This window comes from Eutrigla gurnardus (assembly GCF_963514095.1).
Source record: "Eutrigla gurnardus genome assembly, chromosome: 22".
Lineage (NCBI taxonomy): Eukaryota > Metazoa > Chordata > Actinopteri > Perciformes > Triglidae > Eutrigla > Eutrigla gurnardus.
In genome coordinates this window covers 11273287-11289433 of record NC_139933.1, presented here as the reverse complement: position 1 = coordinate 11289433, position 16147 = coordinate 11273287, and the positions used below count along the sequence as shown (strand labels likewise).

The following is a 16147-nucleotide window of genomic DNA, read 5'->3' as shown; positions in this document are numbered from 1 at the left end:
AACATTATTAAATCATTGTAAGACATTAAACAGTGGAACCTATGACTGCAACCTTCATGCTGGCCTCACGGGGGCAGTACTGTCTCATTGTGTTCTAATAGGCTACGAGCTGTTGCGAGGAATGCGAGTGGAATGTAAACAGTGCTCGGGTGCTAGGCTAGCTAACGGCTGTTAACATTATCGGTAGCTAGGTTTGATACTGAATCGCACACAGTTATGGCTCCGCGATAGATTCCCCTAGCTGCGGCGGTACTTAAATATCGACCCCTTGTTCACCGTCTCCCGCTCCCTCTTGATTGCGTACATGGTGAGTAGCTTCCTGCACGGTCAGTGACCCCGCCGCTGCTGCAGCAAGGCCGAATCAGACACAGCTAGCTAACTGTCGTAAAGCTACATTTCTAAATAACAGTAGATAGGAGAGAGGTGTGTATGTAGCAAGCAAATCCCTAGAGCACCCGGCTAACTAGAATTAAACTAAAGCGAAACAAAACACTTCCTTGAGTTAGCTCAGTAGTTCCTGTTATTAGACAGACCATGCAGCACTGTTCTTAAAAAGTGAGACATATAGCTAACATATTATTGTTATTATAGATTAATGTGCTTTCATCATGACCAAAGACATCGTTGTTGGAGATGAATTACCAGACTGGGTGGGGGCGAAGGAGTTCTACCAGAAGTATGACCCCAAAGAGGTGATTGGCAGGTGAGTCCAGCAAAAAATAACCTGAACTGTGGTCTCAGTTGTCTGTTGGGATGATTAGAAGAAAACGTGCCGTGTTCTGTATGGATGGCGTCTCAGGGGTGTGAGCAGTGTGGTGCGGAGGTGTGTGCGCAGACACGGGGGTCAGGAGTTGGCAGTGAAGATTATCGAGATCACTGCGGAGAAGATGACAGTTCAGCAGCTGGAGGAGGTGAAAACCTCCACGCTGAAGGAGATCCAAGTCCTCAACATGGTGAAGGGACACTCCTCAATCAGTACGTTGAAATTCTGCTCTTTTGAAGTCTGTTCTTGGAGGCTAAGGTGTTGAAACCTTTTTTGTTAATGTTTTGTTGATTTTTTCCACCCTTTTAGTCACTCTCATTGATTCCTACGAGTCCACAACCTTCATATTTTTGGTGTTTGACCTGTGAGTATACAACAAATTGCTCAAATGCAATTGTCTTTGTAATTCCTCCCCACATATGTGGATGAAGAATCGTGATTTTTCATTTGCAGCATGAGGCGTGGAGAGCTGTTTGACTACCTCACAGAAAAAGTTACTTTGAGTGAGAAGGAAACCAGGTGAGTTCCAGCAGCTGAACATTTTCCAACTTTGACAAAAAATGAGCACAAACCCATTTAAAGAATGATGTAAAATCGAAGCATTTTGTAAAAACCCGTTGCTCTACAGGAGTATGATGCGAGCTTTGCTGGAGGCTGTGCAGTACCTCCACTCCTTCAACATCGTCCACCGGGACTTAAAGCCTGAAAACGTTCTCCTGGATGATCAGGGACACATCAAACTCTCCGACTTTGGTTTCTCAGTGCAGCTAGAACCTGGAGGGAAGCTTAGAGGTACTGTAGTTTAAAATGAAACAGATGCCATGTTAATGATCTGGTTAGATATGTAAACACGTTGTACAGACAGAGGTTAGAATGATCTGTTTTGCATTTAATTTAAATAGAGCTTTGTGGGACGCCTGGATATTTAGCCCCTGAAATACTGAAATGTTCCATGGATGAAATGCACACAGGCTACGGCCGAGAGGTCGATCTGTAAGTCTCTTCATTTGTCACTAACATTCACTGAAGTAGCATCTTAGCGTCATTGTCCTGAATTTTATTTCTAATTTGTGCTTACCTGTTTTGATAATTGTGTTGGACAGCTGGGCGTGTGGCGTGATCCTTTTCACCTTACTGGCCGGCTCACCGCCTTTCTGGCATCGCAAGCAGATGCTGATGCTGAGGATGATCATGGAGGGGCGCTATCAGTTCAGCTCACCAGAGTGGGACGACCGGTCCGACACTGTGAAAGATCTGGTAAGCTGATATTCCTTGACTATTCTCCTTTAGTTTCTCTTAGCTTAAGTTAAACCATTAAATATGTATTTGTTGTTTTGTGTGTTAGTCCGCAACATTCACAACATTAATCCTGATTTTTTAACTCATTTTTGCTTGCGCTGCTCAGATATCCAGACTGCTGGTAGTGGACCCAGCTGTCCGTCTCACCGCTGAGCAAGCTCTAGCACATCCTTTCTTCAGACTGTACCAGAAGGAGGATGTGCGCCTCTTCAGTCCCAGGAAGACATTCAGGGTTAGTTACAGTGTTGACTTGGCTTTTTTTTGTTGCCGATTTAAAATGCTACGCCTCAAAGCAAATATCATCACCTTCTTCCCCCCTCAGGTGTTGATAGTCAGCGTGCTGGCCTGCATCAGGATGTACAGCCGTTACCGCCGGGCTCGGCCGCTGACCCGGGAAGTGCTGGCCCGGGATCCTTACTCCCTCCGCGGTGTCCGCAAACTCATTGACGGCTGCGCCTTCCGCATCTACGGCCACTGGGTGAAGAAAGGGGAGCAGCAGAACCGAGCCGCCCTCTTTCAGAACACAGCCAAGATCATGCTGCTGGACCTGGAGGACTTTGAAACATAGGTCAACCTCATTCCCCCACCGCAGTGGTTTTTTTTTTATTTAAACATTTACATGTGCTGTCGGTGTTTGCCGTGTCAAATGCTGTGTTCAATTTTGAGATGAGGAATTCAGGGACGACGTTTGCCTTATTAACGCATGCTGGGCTTCTGCAAGTCAAAAGATAAGCATGCACGTTTTATCTTATCTGCCCTTTTCATCCAACTTTGCGGCTGTTTGTAACTCTTCTCATCATGTTTTTTTAGTGTCACATTGCAGGAGAGGACACATTGCACAATCGTTTGATATAACACATCGCATATAGGTATGTTTACGTGCATTAAGGATTTTTCTCGCTGATACTCGTTAGAACTAAAGGGTTGTGATGTCGTGTGGCTGAAGCAAACATTGAAGCACTGTGATTAATTATTTAAAAGATAATTCTACGCACATAATGGAACAAGGTGTTACACATCAGTGGCAGAAGACGTGTGAAACATTCCGAGCACAGAGTGTTTGTGAGTTACCTGTAACTGTCATGCATGCAGGCATTCCTCAGACAGAAACGCACTTAAGCTAACTGTGAAAAACTAGTTGTGACTGTATTTCCTATTAAAGCTAACCAACACCATTCCTAACTCGTCCTTCAGTTTAATAAGCACTTTTCCTGAAAGTGCCTCCATGAGAATGTGCAGTAATTGTACAAATGCAGATATGATGTACTGTATATGAAGAAACAAGGTTTTATTGACAATAAAATGTTGTCAAGCTTGAATTGTCGTTATTGAAAATCAACGCAGCTCGGCCGTTATTTCTGGGCCTTGTGGTTTGGCTTTAGAGTCACTTTAGTGCTGTTGTGCTGCTCCGCAACGTCTTTCATTCGCTGATCTAGTCGTCCAGACACGAGCTTCATCTGCTCCCTGACCTCCTTCTCGATCAACGCCTTCAGTTCTGATGTGGAACCTGAACGTAAGGAAGTAAAGCAGTTAGAATACAAAGTTTGGGCAGCATTTTGAGTTTTAAAAAGTGATTTTTGCACAGTTTTCTGATTTTGTGATCTACCAAGCAGTGCTCCCCCCGGCTCTTTAATGGATGCTTCCTGTGTTCGAGGAGAGCTGTCTGTCTTTGGTGCTGCTCGTGTTTCTTCTTCCATCACTTTTTCACCATCTGATGCAAGAAAAGTACTTAAATGTATGAATAAGTCTGGTCCACGGTGCTGCAAACTATTAACAACGTTCTGTTCTCAATGTAACGCAGCTTCAAACTCAACTTTTCTGCTATTAAAAAGTGCTGTTACCCCGTAAGTATTACCTGAAGCAGAAGAATCCTCCACGGTAGTTTCATCCTGGTCTGGGATCCCAGAGTAAGTCACAGACAAATCAAGTTTTACCTGTGGGAAAAAAACAGATTTATACACTGGACTAAATTCAAAGTGTATTAAAAATGAATGTTGCTTGAAACAATTTGTGCAGAAAAGCTCATTTCCTGATTCTTACCTGTGGGGTGAAGATATATTTGTAGAGTTTGTAGTGTCTCATGTAGCTGTTATGGATGTAGTTTAAGATACAGTTCACCTCTGCAGAGGTGAAGATGTTGATGCTGAAGGGGGGTCTCTGTAGTGGGCAAACAGAGAGAAGCATCAAGATGAAACATTGGATTTGTGGCTTTTATGATAATACTCTGAGTTTGCTGTGAATTGTTTTACAGACCCGGACTGAGTGACAGAGAAGTAGCTCCTTGCAGTATTTGAAACACTGTTCTATGTTGTTGAGTGAAGTTTCTGTAAGAAAAGCATGTCAAACACATCTTAAGTAACATTTAAAATGAATTGGTGCTTTGACTTCATCGCCCAGCTGCACCGCAGTGACATTATAGGACTTTTCTTGCCTGTGTTCGCGTCGTGGATGGATTTGATGATGGACAAGAAAGCCGAAGTTTGCTCGTTTGTGAAGTTGCACTCTCTGCAAAAGAGCACAGCGTGGACGTACAGCTCCAGGAGAACTCCTCTTTTTGGTTCAGGGATGTCGACTCTGAAGACACTGCATAAAGCGCTGTCACAGAAGAGAAAATCACATGTCAGTGCTGTGTGTGTCATTGTGTTTAAATAGATGGGTTCCTGCTCATAAACGGGCATAACCTCTCCAGATCAGGAATGCAGTGCATCTTCCCGATCTCCTCCATGTCATGGTAGCTCACATCTGTCCTAAAAACACACAGGACATGGATTCTGGGTTAGACATTATATTCAGTCACATGGAGTAACCAATCATCAAGTTGAACATAATCCAGATGAAGGCACAGAACTCACCATAGCATCACTTTAGCTTTCAGGGCCTGTGGTACCTACACAACAAAACGATGCATTACAATATCACAATAGTGATATAATAATAATAATACTGCAAGCTATAAGATGATTCCTTATATGTTAGTCATATGATTAAAAACAGGTAGCTCACTCATATAAGTAAACGTGTAATAAACACCTACCTGTATTATCATATTCATTTTTAAAATGTATATAGCGGAATTTAGAAATTGAGCAAACTGTAGAAGATGACAGCTGAAAAACTGCAATTGTTTTGTCAAAAAAAGAACACTGGCTATACAAAAAAAATATCCTAGATTAAAAAAGATGAAATATATCAAGCTATTGTTTGGGTTTAGTTTTTGTTTACTATGAAAAAGTATTAAGCGAAAGTTTACGCGACAAAACAGGCTTCAACGAAGCAAACCCATTTCCTGTTTGAGTACCTCGCTGTATCTTAGCAACACTGTCACACTTTCTTCTTTTTCCGGTTTAGCGCGTCGTAGCGAACCATGGCAAAATAGTGTAACTAGAGATAATATTATTATTACATATACATAAACATTACAATGACCAAACCATTACTATTCTGCAACGATATTATTATTATTATTATTATTATTATTATTATTATTATTATATTATTAATGTTAATATTGTGAACATTCATATAGTTCATTATTATAATAATGATAATAATTATTATTATTACAATAGAGAAATAGAAAGAGACCGGGATATCACAGCTCTCCGTCGCTGCATGGCAGCCGTATCCATGGCAACGAGATAAACCTGACCGGGTGTTACGGTAACACTCGATGTCTGTTTAAGTTGATGCTTTCTGGGACGTTTTCGGTGATTTCGGCCCTCTGGCTGACTTGTAATGTTACAGAGGCGCGTCTGGATGAGACTCGGCAGCTTCGGGGTATTTTATGGAGGCTGCCGCTTCCGTGTTTGACTCTCCACGCTCGGGTAAGTGATGCGTACAGCTGACAGGAGCAGGTCATCACCTTCCTGTTTCTCCAGTCATTCCTACTGTTACGTTAGGCCTTCCACCGTCTCCATAAAGAAGCCACGAAAAGCTTTCCCCCCGGGGCTTCCTGTCTATACCGAGCGAGCTGTGCTGTGCAGTTTAAGAACATTATCCCCTTTTAATCCACTTTGCCTTCTGCTACATGCAGGTGGACAGACCGTCAGATGGAGCAGGGTGCCGCAATCAAACGCGCGCGTCCATATTTAATTGCTCTTTTATTTTGGAAACCGAACCATTACTTACCCTGAACTTTGATGCTTTTGCTTCTTTTAAAGTGGTGTATCCTTAATTAGGACATCTACTGATTGTAATTAGCAGTGAGTCTTTTACAGAGAAATGGAGGACACCGATATACGACAGCAGAAGCTGGACAACCAGGTAAAGAAACGAGGATTTGTGTAAATATTTGATGTCATTTAAGGCACGGAAATAGCCCTTATGATGTGTTTTGGTTTATTCTAATCTGGTACAAATACCATATGTACTTTACAAAGAGATAGGCCAAGGTTACTTTAAAGTTGACAGTAGATTTTTAGCTATGTTACTAGGACAGGCAAAGACTGGAGCTTATTCATTAGTAAGGCTAATTTGCGGACAAGTGGTTAAAGCTGAGAGAGCTTTGCAAAAAAAGGAAAAGAAAAATCTTTTCAGGAGTCTCTGGCTGTGTCAGAGCCACCTGCTGTATGTGAGCTACTGGCTTATATCCAGTAGAGTACTACTAAAATACATCAGTGGTAGAAGTACTACTAATAGTAGTTGTAGAATCCTTCTAAAACAATAGTAAACAGTAACAAGGAAGCATGGGACTAGACTCAGTAGTTCATCATCTTTCGTGGACATGAGTCACAATGGATTATCTAGAATTCAATTAAATACTACAATCAATTAATTATCTGAAATATCACAGATAATGTACAAAAAAAAATGTGATTCCTTACTTGAATAATTGAATACAAGTCTGACCGAAGAACATGCTCAAGGTTGTCAATGTACAACATGTGGCTATTACAACAAAATGCAGTTGCAGTCCTTTTATGCCACGCAAGAAAAACAAGAAAACAAATTCACCCAGTCCTTGAGTGCTCTAGTGCTGTGCATTTGTTTGTCAAATTTGCATCAGGAAACTATAATATGTCCAGCATCTCGACATTGGAAATCAACATCAAGGAATCATTACACCCATAGTGTTTAGTTGCTGTCATGTGCGTTAAAAAAGCAGTACAAAACATTATGAAATGCACTTCGTACATTCATGCACAGCTTCCTGACCAACAATACGTAGCCTACTGTGAACAAGCAGAGTTAAGATGTTCTGAAAGTGAAAACATATTGAAATTGAATATATAAAGGCTCATCTCTGTAGTTGTATCCCCACGTATGAACTTTAAGACTTTAAATTCTAAACCCAACACTGAATTCTCCTGTAGCGAACCCTTTTGATGAAAAAGCAGCAAAAAAAGAGGACCGATTCTCAAATGGTGGTAGTCAACCGGGATGCTCGCCAAAAGAGCCGAAAGAACAAGGCCGGCCGCTCTGATGAAACACCTCTGTTGATCAACCAATCGCTCAGCAGCACTTCCCTGAGTGGTGAGTATCAGACTCATTTATCATTATATCATTATACGTAGCAAATAAAATCAAATTCCAATGTGGTGCAATTATATTTAGCCTATTAAGTGATATTAAATACAGGTTTGTTTGTTTTTCCTGGAGATCAAGTCGAACACGCCCATGATAACCCGCTGGATGAGATCACATTAGGTGAATGCGACGTGACAGCGAGCACAACGTTTGATGAGACGCCTTCGGAGAATCCTGTAACACCCAAGAAAAGGGAGATCGACAAAAAGCCCGATGCAAAGTGGGAGGTGGAGAACGACGCTCAGCCGGAGGGGAAAAAGACAAAGAAGAAAGAAGTGAAAAAGGCCAAACGTAAGAATACCCAAAGCAGAATGTTTTATTCTCATGGGACCTACAAAGCTATTCACACGTTGGGCCCTTGGTGGACTCTGTGTTCTGTGCTGAGAATAAATGATTCATCGGCAACTCGTTGCTTTTGCTTTCCATCAGAGGTGGAGCAGGACGACGCAAAGGAGAAAGAGAAGGAGAAGAAAACGAGGAAGAAAGACAAAGTGAAAGAAGCTGAAGACCTGCAGAAGACAAACAAGACAACCAAGCAAGAGAGGAAAAGTAACTTCAACGTTATCATTAAGTCGCTCACAGTGTTGAATGTTAAGCTTTGTTTGGCATCATGAATACTTAACTCATGCATTTAAGTGTCTCCTCTTTTGCAGAGAAGCACTTGCAGGAAGTTTCATCCCCGGAGATTAGACCCCCTTCGACCCAGGGGACCGAGTCCGAGACAGAGGTGGCGAGTCCAAAGAAGAGTAATAACCACGATGAAAGTGACGATGAAGAGGGGTCCCAGGTCCCTCAATCGCCGAAGAAGAATAAAAAACTCGACACATGTGAGCGATACTCTGGCCCCTGTGCATTTTATGATCAATAATACCGCACGGCTGTTGAAAACCATACATTTGTGCGTCGTCTCCGCAGCCAGATGCCAAATAAGTGACGAGAGCAAAGATGAGGAAGTGCAGGAAAAGGGGAAAAAGGAAAAGAAGACAAAGAAAGCGGAGAAAACCACGCAGAGTCTCGCTTCCCTGAACTCCAACTACAGGGAGAGTTCATCTTCAGGCAGTGAATCGAATGAAAGGGTGAGACGCTAAAAGTCAATGAGGCAAGTATGCACCCTATTTTGACCAGAATGGAAGTGGAAAAAACGACTCGTAAAATAATTTCCTTCACATTTCAGTCAACTTCTCCAATGTCGTTAGAGGATCTTGAGAAGTTTGCTTCGCGTCCAGCCCCCAGAGACGTGACGATCCAGTGTCGGGTCACCAGGGACCGGAGAGGCATGGAGAAGGGCATCTACCCGACGTACTACCTCCACATGGAGAAGGAGGACGGCAAGAGGGTTGGCAATTCTGCACAATGTCAACCCGATCCTTGTGCACATTGATTTCTTTTTACTTCTAATACCCCCTTGAGCTGTCATATTTCTATTAAAACGTGTTTTTCACTGTTCCGTCACCAGGTGTTTCTAATGGCGGGCAGAAAAAGGAAGAAGTGCAAAACATCCAACTATCTCATCTCCACCGACGCGACCAATCTGTCCAGAGATACAAACTGCTACATAGGAAAACTACGGTACAGCTTCATCTGATTTACTACTTTACGTGAATTCGCTGATATCTTGGGATCATGAAACCTTTTCCCTTAAAATAATATGTAAGAATCCACTGTTATCCTACTAAACAGCCTGTTCTCAAATATGCTTGAAGTACTTCAGCCATCATTAATATTATTATCACCTGTGATTTTCCTGCTATGACGTGTCATCATATCTGACACGGGGAAAAAAAGGTTTCTTGGGGTTTCTATTTTGATTGCATCCTGAGTGTAAATTGGACTATTTTCCAGTTTTAGATCATTTTGTTAATCAAGTTGATTGAGTCTGTTTCAGATCAGGCATCTGATCAGACTAACGTGTTTCAGATCCAACGTTCTGGGTACGAAGTTCACGGTCTACGACGGAGGTGAAAACCCAGAGAAAAAGCCCTTCATCAAAGAGTGCGAGTCACTGAGGCAAGAGCTGGCAGCAATTTGTTACGTGAGTCCAAACTTCACTCTGTATCCTTTAACATCCCAATAGACCGAGCATATTAATAGATAAAAACCAGTAACCGGATTTGCTATCATGTTCCAGGAGACAAACGTGCTGGGATTTAAGGGCCCTCGGAAAATGACGGTGATCATCCCCGGGATGTTGGAGAACGATGAGAGAGTGTCTATTCGTCCAAGCAATGTATGTTAAAATACAAAAGTATCCTTTTACAACCCCGTGATGATTAAAGTGTTAAATATCTAAAATATCTTTTTAAAAATAGGACCTTGAGACTCTACTGGTCCGCCATGCAAACAGCAACACAGACAAGCTGGTCACGCTGGTGAACAAATCCCCGAGCTGGAACGAGCAGACTCAGTCCTACGTGCTCAACTTCCACGGCCGTGTCACCCAGGCCTCCGTCAAGAACTTCCAGATCATCCACCCTGACAACGGTGAGACGGGAATATTCTATCATCAGCCACAAGGAAAATGGCTGTTTTGTCTTTATTCCTAACTTTGCTGTCATCTGCCCCCCCCCCTCCCTTCCTTTCTAGAGGATTACATCGTGATGCAGTTTGGCCGTGTAGCGGAGGACGTCTTCTCCATGGATTATAGTTTTCCCATGTGTGCCCTGCAAGCCTTTGCCATCACCCTGTCGTCCTTTGATGGCAAACTGGCTTGTGAGTGACCCATGCTGATCTAGATCCAAATCTACAGTCAAAACTATACCCATAATTTTGCACAGGGTCATTTTTTTAATCATTTGTATCCTGTGCAGTATGTAAAAAAAAACATACCAGAGTCTCAGACTTCAGAGGGGACTTGTTTTATAGGTCCAATATTACTTTATAGCTGGTTTTATATTGAAGTGGAATAAGTTGATGAAGTCAACTTAACAGTCTTTCTTTTTTATATTTGCCAGATAGCAATTAACATATTGGGGACAACTGTGTAAATACTTACAGGGAACTATTAAATGATAATAATACAAAGCATGTCTATGAATTTCTTTTTTTATAAGTGTCTACTGGATGAATTTTTATATTGTGATGAGTCGATTTGTGAACAGCTTTCTACAGCAATCTCCCCCCCTCAGATCTTCATCAGTCAGATTGCATGTTATTTAAAGAAAAAAGATACATGTATGACTATTTGCCATCATATTTAGATTCTTTATCATAAAAAAGAAAACATTCTTATCAAAGTACTGCAAAAATGAAAAAAAAAAAGCCTCATATTGAACGTGCCGGAACTGCAACAAGTTGCAGATAGAGCTGACCGTATCAGGGTTTCTTGCACAAGACTTTGAACTTATTTGTATCTCACGAGAGCTTCATCGCTGATCTCAAGCACGTATTAAAGACAAGGTCACACTGCCTCACATGACGGGGACAGAGAGTCATTTAGGTTTCAACAAAATAAAAATAGGCCTTCTTCTTTACGCTCTGTGGTGAAGTCATCGGATGTTTGCAGATATTTTGGGCAGCAAAACACCAAAACAAACTGAAACGGTCTGTGTGGTAAAGCCACTATTGTTTCCTCTTGAGGTGCTCTCTGAAACAAAAAGCATTGCATTCTTCACTTTTAACCTTTGCTAAAAGTGAGACAAGTGATGAAGCTGAGACGTTGGCACTAAATGCCCCCTCGGGCCACAAATGGACAGACATGCATTTACATAAATCACGTTTTTTCCTAATCTAACTGAAAAGCTGGAACGACCGTGCAGACAAAGTGTACAACCTAACACAGAGAGACACAGTCGAGTACGAGTGTAACTCATGAATCTAAATAAAAATTGTGAACCTCAGAGGAAGACACCGTCAGCTCCTATCTTTTATAGAATGACCACAAAACAAGATGAGCAGATCTCCTCTCGCTGCTCTACACATTATGCAACACTCTTGTACGTTGCACAAGAATTTATATTCCAAATTCAGTTACTTGACAGAGAGAATCACCCAATATGTGTTTGTCCTCCGTATTTACATTTAAAAGTCATCCCTAAAGTATACGAAGAGACCCTTGGCCTGTATCAGTTTAAATGCGTAATGACTAAAGACAGCCTCACTTTGAGTCACTCTGGTTTGTTATCTAGTGTGTTAAATGCATGGTTTGCCAGTTCACTGCAGAAATGGTGCCACATTGATAATTTTACATGGACGTGGGTATATTTAATGCTACCGAATTAAGCCAATTTTAAATGTGCGTGCCTTCCAGAATGCAATGTATAGCAGCTATTTGTAGATGCTCTTTCTACTTTCTGCAAGAGAGATCATTAATATTATGTGATTAAGTTGAGTTTCACCATTGCATGTGTGTTTGTGGAGTCTTATCAGCTCATCACAGGGCTGGTAAGAGGTGAATGTGTACCAGCTTTGTGTCTATTCAGCAGGTTAGCACAAGTCTCAAGGAGGCTGAAAGAACAAAGGCAGTGAAACATCCACACTACAGACTACAGAATTTTGTATTTCAATTGGTTTTCAAGGGAATTAAAACAGGTCTAATGATTTTTTTAATGAAAAAATCTACTATGCTTAAACCAAATCTCACAAAAAGCACAGAATTCAGGGCACAGTGTGGTCGATTATGGGTTTGTGGTATGAGGCTCAACATTGTGTTTGGTTAAACCGTAGGCTTACCCTGTCACACATTTTCATTTTATACCTGCTGTCTTAAAAAAGCACATCCTGTCCCACCAGAGAAATACGAGTGATGGCTATCAGCGTGAGCAGACTCACTAATGCCTCCCTCTCTCAGCCTTCGTCAAGCACTGGTTTTTACAAGAAGCTTCAGGGCAGCATGACTTAATCCAGACCTCTCAGGGCCACGGTGATGTCCGGACCGTCTGCTGTGATGGATTATCATCCTCCGCCAAGGCTGAAGCTGCTAAACGCGTTTCTGCTGGTATCTATCATCATCTGTCTGCAAGGAATTCCTTCCAAAGGTTGTGCCACTGACTGTTTTTTTTTTTTATGTGATAGAAAATCATGATAATCTGATTGCTTGGAACATACGTTCATTTGCATATTGTTTTGGAGAAAAGCCAAATGAGTAATGTTACAATGTAAATGTAAGATGTTAAACTTTCCAGTCATCCTTGTGGTCAATTTGACCCCATTCAATTTGGTTAACATTTCTTTTTTTCATTGATTTTTCTGAATTGAATGGGGGCAAATAGGTAAACATAAAATGAATATGATGATATGTTTGCATTGTCCTGGACACACTTTGGACACATTTACAAAAAAAATGGTTAACTTCCAAAAATGGAAAGTTATTATGGTCCATCTCCCCACTTTAACGACCGACTAGACTTAGTGCTGCTCATGTTAGAGAGTTTTTCGTGATTTGCCATTTTTCGATCATACTGTATGTATTCTGGATGTATAAAGGTGAGGGGGAAGATACGTTTTATTTAATGGGTTATTTAGGTTGTCAACAAAGAAACATGAAGTACCTGAAGCATTAATGAGGTCAAATTGACCCCAAGGATAACAGGAGGGTTAAACAATGAAATATAATACAACATAGACACTAAAAGTCTAAATAAATGTCTCAAACGCGTTTAACTGACTGTGATGGGGACCTCTGTGATGTTCTGTAACTTTAACATCATTGGGAAAGTCTGCTAAGCTTCCTTATTATAAAGGGAAAAGACTACTGTCATGTTTTATTGTTGCAATGTTAGGTTTTCTCATTTTTTAAAACCGATTAAAGGATAAGTTCACATTTTTCAACATATTGGTAAAGCCTGTCTATGTGTTTAGGTGTGGACCACGACCTTCGCTGTGTAACCGATTACCTGTACGCCGTCGACTGCTCCCTGAACGTCGCACCGGCAGGAAACCGCTCAGACAGCAACACTTCCTACTGGCTCACCTTCCTAGAAACAGAAGAAGAGTGAGACTTTTTTTTAAACTGGCACATGTTATTAACGCATTACCTTCACTGTGATGACATCCTGTTATGTTTTGTGTAGATACACGTTTGTGTGTGCGCTGACCAACACCAACGGGGAAGACTTCTGCTCCGCTAACAAATCCGATCCAATACCTGGAGTCGCTTATTATTATGAGACGTTCACGGACACGGATAGGTTCGAAATCTCGCTTTGTCACAACCTAGACAACGGGTCTGAGGTCTGCAAGCAGCTGGATGAGGAGTATGCACCTGTGGAAAACAGTAAGGAACACACCGGTCTGTTCTCATAACCGGACACGCAAAACACACAGACGTGTTCCCGTTTAAAAGCCTTTTTCTCCGTGTTTGTCTTGAACGTGTCTCCTCAGTTAAACCAAACGCGCCGTGCTGCCTCACAGTCGCTCACAACGCAAGTGAGCATCACTTCACCTGGACCAGTACCTATGAGGAGTTTGATCCGTTCACCGGCCTGGTTGAGAGCCTCACGTTTCAGCTGCGTTTCTACAAGAAAGAAGACAAACACAATGTGAGATTCAACGACGGGGTTAACGTTTCCTTTTGAGACCCCCCTACAAAAAAAGGGACTCAATATTAGGTGATAAATAGATTGTACTTAAAGGGTTAACATTCTATAAATTAATGAATGTTGCATAGTTATAGTCAGGACTGAAGTTGGTTAAAAGATTTAGCAAAAAAAAGTGAAAAATATAAATATATAAGGATTTTATGGTAATATTTCATGTGGACACTTTTTTTTAACCTATGAGGGTCTTTGTGTAACATTTTTTTTTCATCCATCAAAAACCATGTTGGTGCTAATCATCCCAGACTGTCAAAATCAATCATTTTCTTTTGCCCATAGCATTATATTTTAATTTGTTTTCATGATTATGAGTGGTATAATCACAAAAACTGGCATTTAAAGGGTTAACATTCTATAAATTAATTGTTTTTTGGTAGTTACAATCAGGACTGAAGTCGGTTAAAAGTTTTAGAAAAAAAGGATTTATGGTAATATTTCATGTGGACACTTTTGTCCACTTTTTTGAGGAGGGTGCAAGGGTTAAATAGCATGGAAAAAACATATTAAATCAACTTTTTTACAGTGTGGAATGCCTAGGCACCTGTTCCAGCCTGCACCATGGTGGAACAACTGACTTTCTAAGTCTTTCTAACATGATTAAATAACACATCTATTATCTTTTGTATTAACCGATTTGTTTTTTTTGGGCACAAATGGGCCCCATACAGGAGATTTCCCTGTTCTACAAAGTTTCATTACATGCTACCCTGTTTATTCATTTCAGGTGTCATCACATGCTATTAACACCAACCGTATGAAATATTCTGTGGATGATCAGAATTTCGTGCCAGACACCGAGTATGCGGCCAGAGTACGGACCAGCCCTGATCAGACTTTTTACAAAGGACAGTGGAGTGAATGGTCTTCTGAGGCTCACTGGACGACGGAGTCAGCTGTGAATGAGAAAGGTGAGTTTCTTCCAGATAGGCAGCTTATCTAAATCTAAAGTTGACTTGTTGAGAAAGCAGCTACTGTAAATTAACCTGTAAAATCACCTTTGTATTGAGTCTCACATTGTTGCGGTTTTAATGTTTTTAGACCCCACATCAAACAAATTGCTTTTTGGACTCTTATTTCTGATGCTGCCAGTCATCTTTTTTTTCTGCTACACTTCATTTAAAAAGTAAGGATCTCTCGAGCTTTTAACTCCTTAGCAAATGCCACTACCTGCAACCAACACACACAACAGATTGTTCTTTGTTCCTCACACTTACAGGTGGAGGCAGAGCGCCTTCATCCCAACTCCAGCACCTTATTTTGACAACCTATACAGTGACTGTCAGGGAGATTTCAAGGTAAGTTTAGCAAAATTTGTCAAGGTAAATGACAAATATCTCACAAGAATGTCCCTAAATATGGCTGCGATTACAGAGCTGGGTGGTTACGCATGAAAACATGGCAGACATGCTGAAGGCAGAGGAAACGCTCCACATCGACATGCTTACCAAGTGTGCAGTCGTTGAGGAGGAAGTGTGTAAGCCCCAGTTTCACCACCTGTTCATAGATGGCAGCGGATACAGCAATATTACCGAAACGTCTCCCCTGGGCTTCCCGTACGCAGTGAGCACCATGGCTCCACGGTCGTCTCCAGAGAGCTCACTCCAGTGCCTCACCCTCGCCTCCGAGACGGGGAGCCCTGATGAAGGAGACTCGGGGTGTTGGCTGGAGAGGGACCCCCCCTGGTACTGTAATGAATACTGCACCCTGAGCGCTTTCCAGCAAAGTCGTCCAGTCAGCGCAGAGGATCATGGGAGCACATCAACAAAATCCTACTCAACAGGGGAGTGACTGGACAGTAGATTAGTTGTGTGCACTCGTAAAATGTTTCCACAGCTTTGTGCAGAATGTAGATAAACATTAGCACAACCCTTTGCTTGCAGAGTAAATTGTGTAAAGGAACTGCAAAAAAAATTGTCACATTTATTTAAAAAAAAATCAGTTTTTGATGACCGAATGACAATTTTGCTTCCTCCCTGAAACTTTAGAGGTTGTGTTAAAGTTGCTGTATAGCTTATTCATTTAATAA

The 16147-nt window shown here is 41.5% G+C and overlaps 4 protein-coding genes across 5 annotated transcripts; 3 read left to right on the top strand and 1 right to left on the bottom strand.

Annotated features, from left to right (window-relative positions):
• Positions 1-106: 106 nt before the first annotated feature.
• phkg2 (phosphorylase kinase, gamma 2 (testis)) lies at positions 107-3376 on the top strand. Its single transcript, XM_084040071.1, has 10 exons — positions 107-307; positions 592-703; positions 800-975; positions 1073-1127; positions 1217-1282; positions 1392-1555; positions 1666-1756; positions 1867-2020; positions 2169-2294; positions 2385-3376. Exons 2-10 carry the CDS (start codon positions 609-611, stop codon positions 2628-2630), a joined length of 1173 nt encoding a protein of 390 aa, XP_083896197.1. The 5' UTR covers positions 107-307; positions 592-608; the 3' UTR covers positions 2631-3376.
• On the bottom strand, positions 3375-13501 carry cfap119 (cilia and flagella associated protein 119). Of its 2 annotated transcripts, none has more exons than XM_084040092.1 (9): positions 13420-13501; positions 4915-4949; positions 4744-4809; positions 4494-4657; positions 4316-4386; positions 4103-4219; positions 3918-3996; positions 3669-3773; positions 3375-3569 (listed from the first exon to the last, which is right to left on the bottom strand). In XM_084040092.1, exons 2-9 carry the CDS (start codon positions 4920-4922, stop codon positions 3415-3417), a joined length of 765 nt encoding a protein of 254 aa, XP_083896218.1. In that variant the 5' UTR covers positions 4923-4949; positions 13420-13501; the 3' UTR covers positions 3375-3414. The 2 variants fall into 2 exon arrangements, with proteins under 2 accessions (XP_083896218.1, XP_083896217.1); XM_084040091.1 differs by lacking the exon at positions 13420-13501 and adding an exon at positions 5097-5351.
• LOC311032956 (uncharacterized protein) lies at positions 5846-10581 on the top strand. Its single transcript, XM_084040068.1, has 12 exons — positions 5846-6325; positions 7375-7534; positions 7661-7879; positions 8018-8137; positions 8242-8415; positions 8504-8664; positions 8763-8924; positions 9045-9157; positions 9506-9620; positions 9717-9815; positions 9898-10069; positions 10172-10581. Exons 1-12 carry the CDS (start codon positions 6284-6286, stop codon positions 10303-10305), a joined length of 1671 nt encoding a protein of 556 aa, XP_083896194.1. The 5' UTR covers positions 5846-6283; the 3' UTR covers positions 10306-10581.
• LOC311032957 (interleukin-21 receptor) lies at positions 12347-16143 on the top strand. Its single transcript, XM_084040069.1, has 8 exons — positions 12347-12561; positions 13385-13517; positions 13597-13799; positions 13907-14064; positions 14846-15029; positions 15160-15244; positions 15338-15416; positions 15493-16143. Exons 1-8 carry the CDS (start codon positions 12450-12452, stop codon positions 15907-15909), a joined length of 1371 nt encoding a protein of 456 aa, XP_083896195.1. The 5' UTR covers positions 12347-12449; the 3' UTR covers positions 15910-16143.
• The last annotated feature ends 4 nt before the right edge of the window (positions 16144-16147 follow it).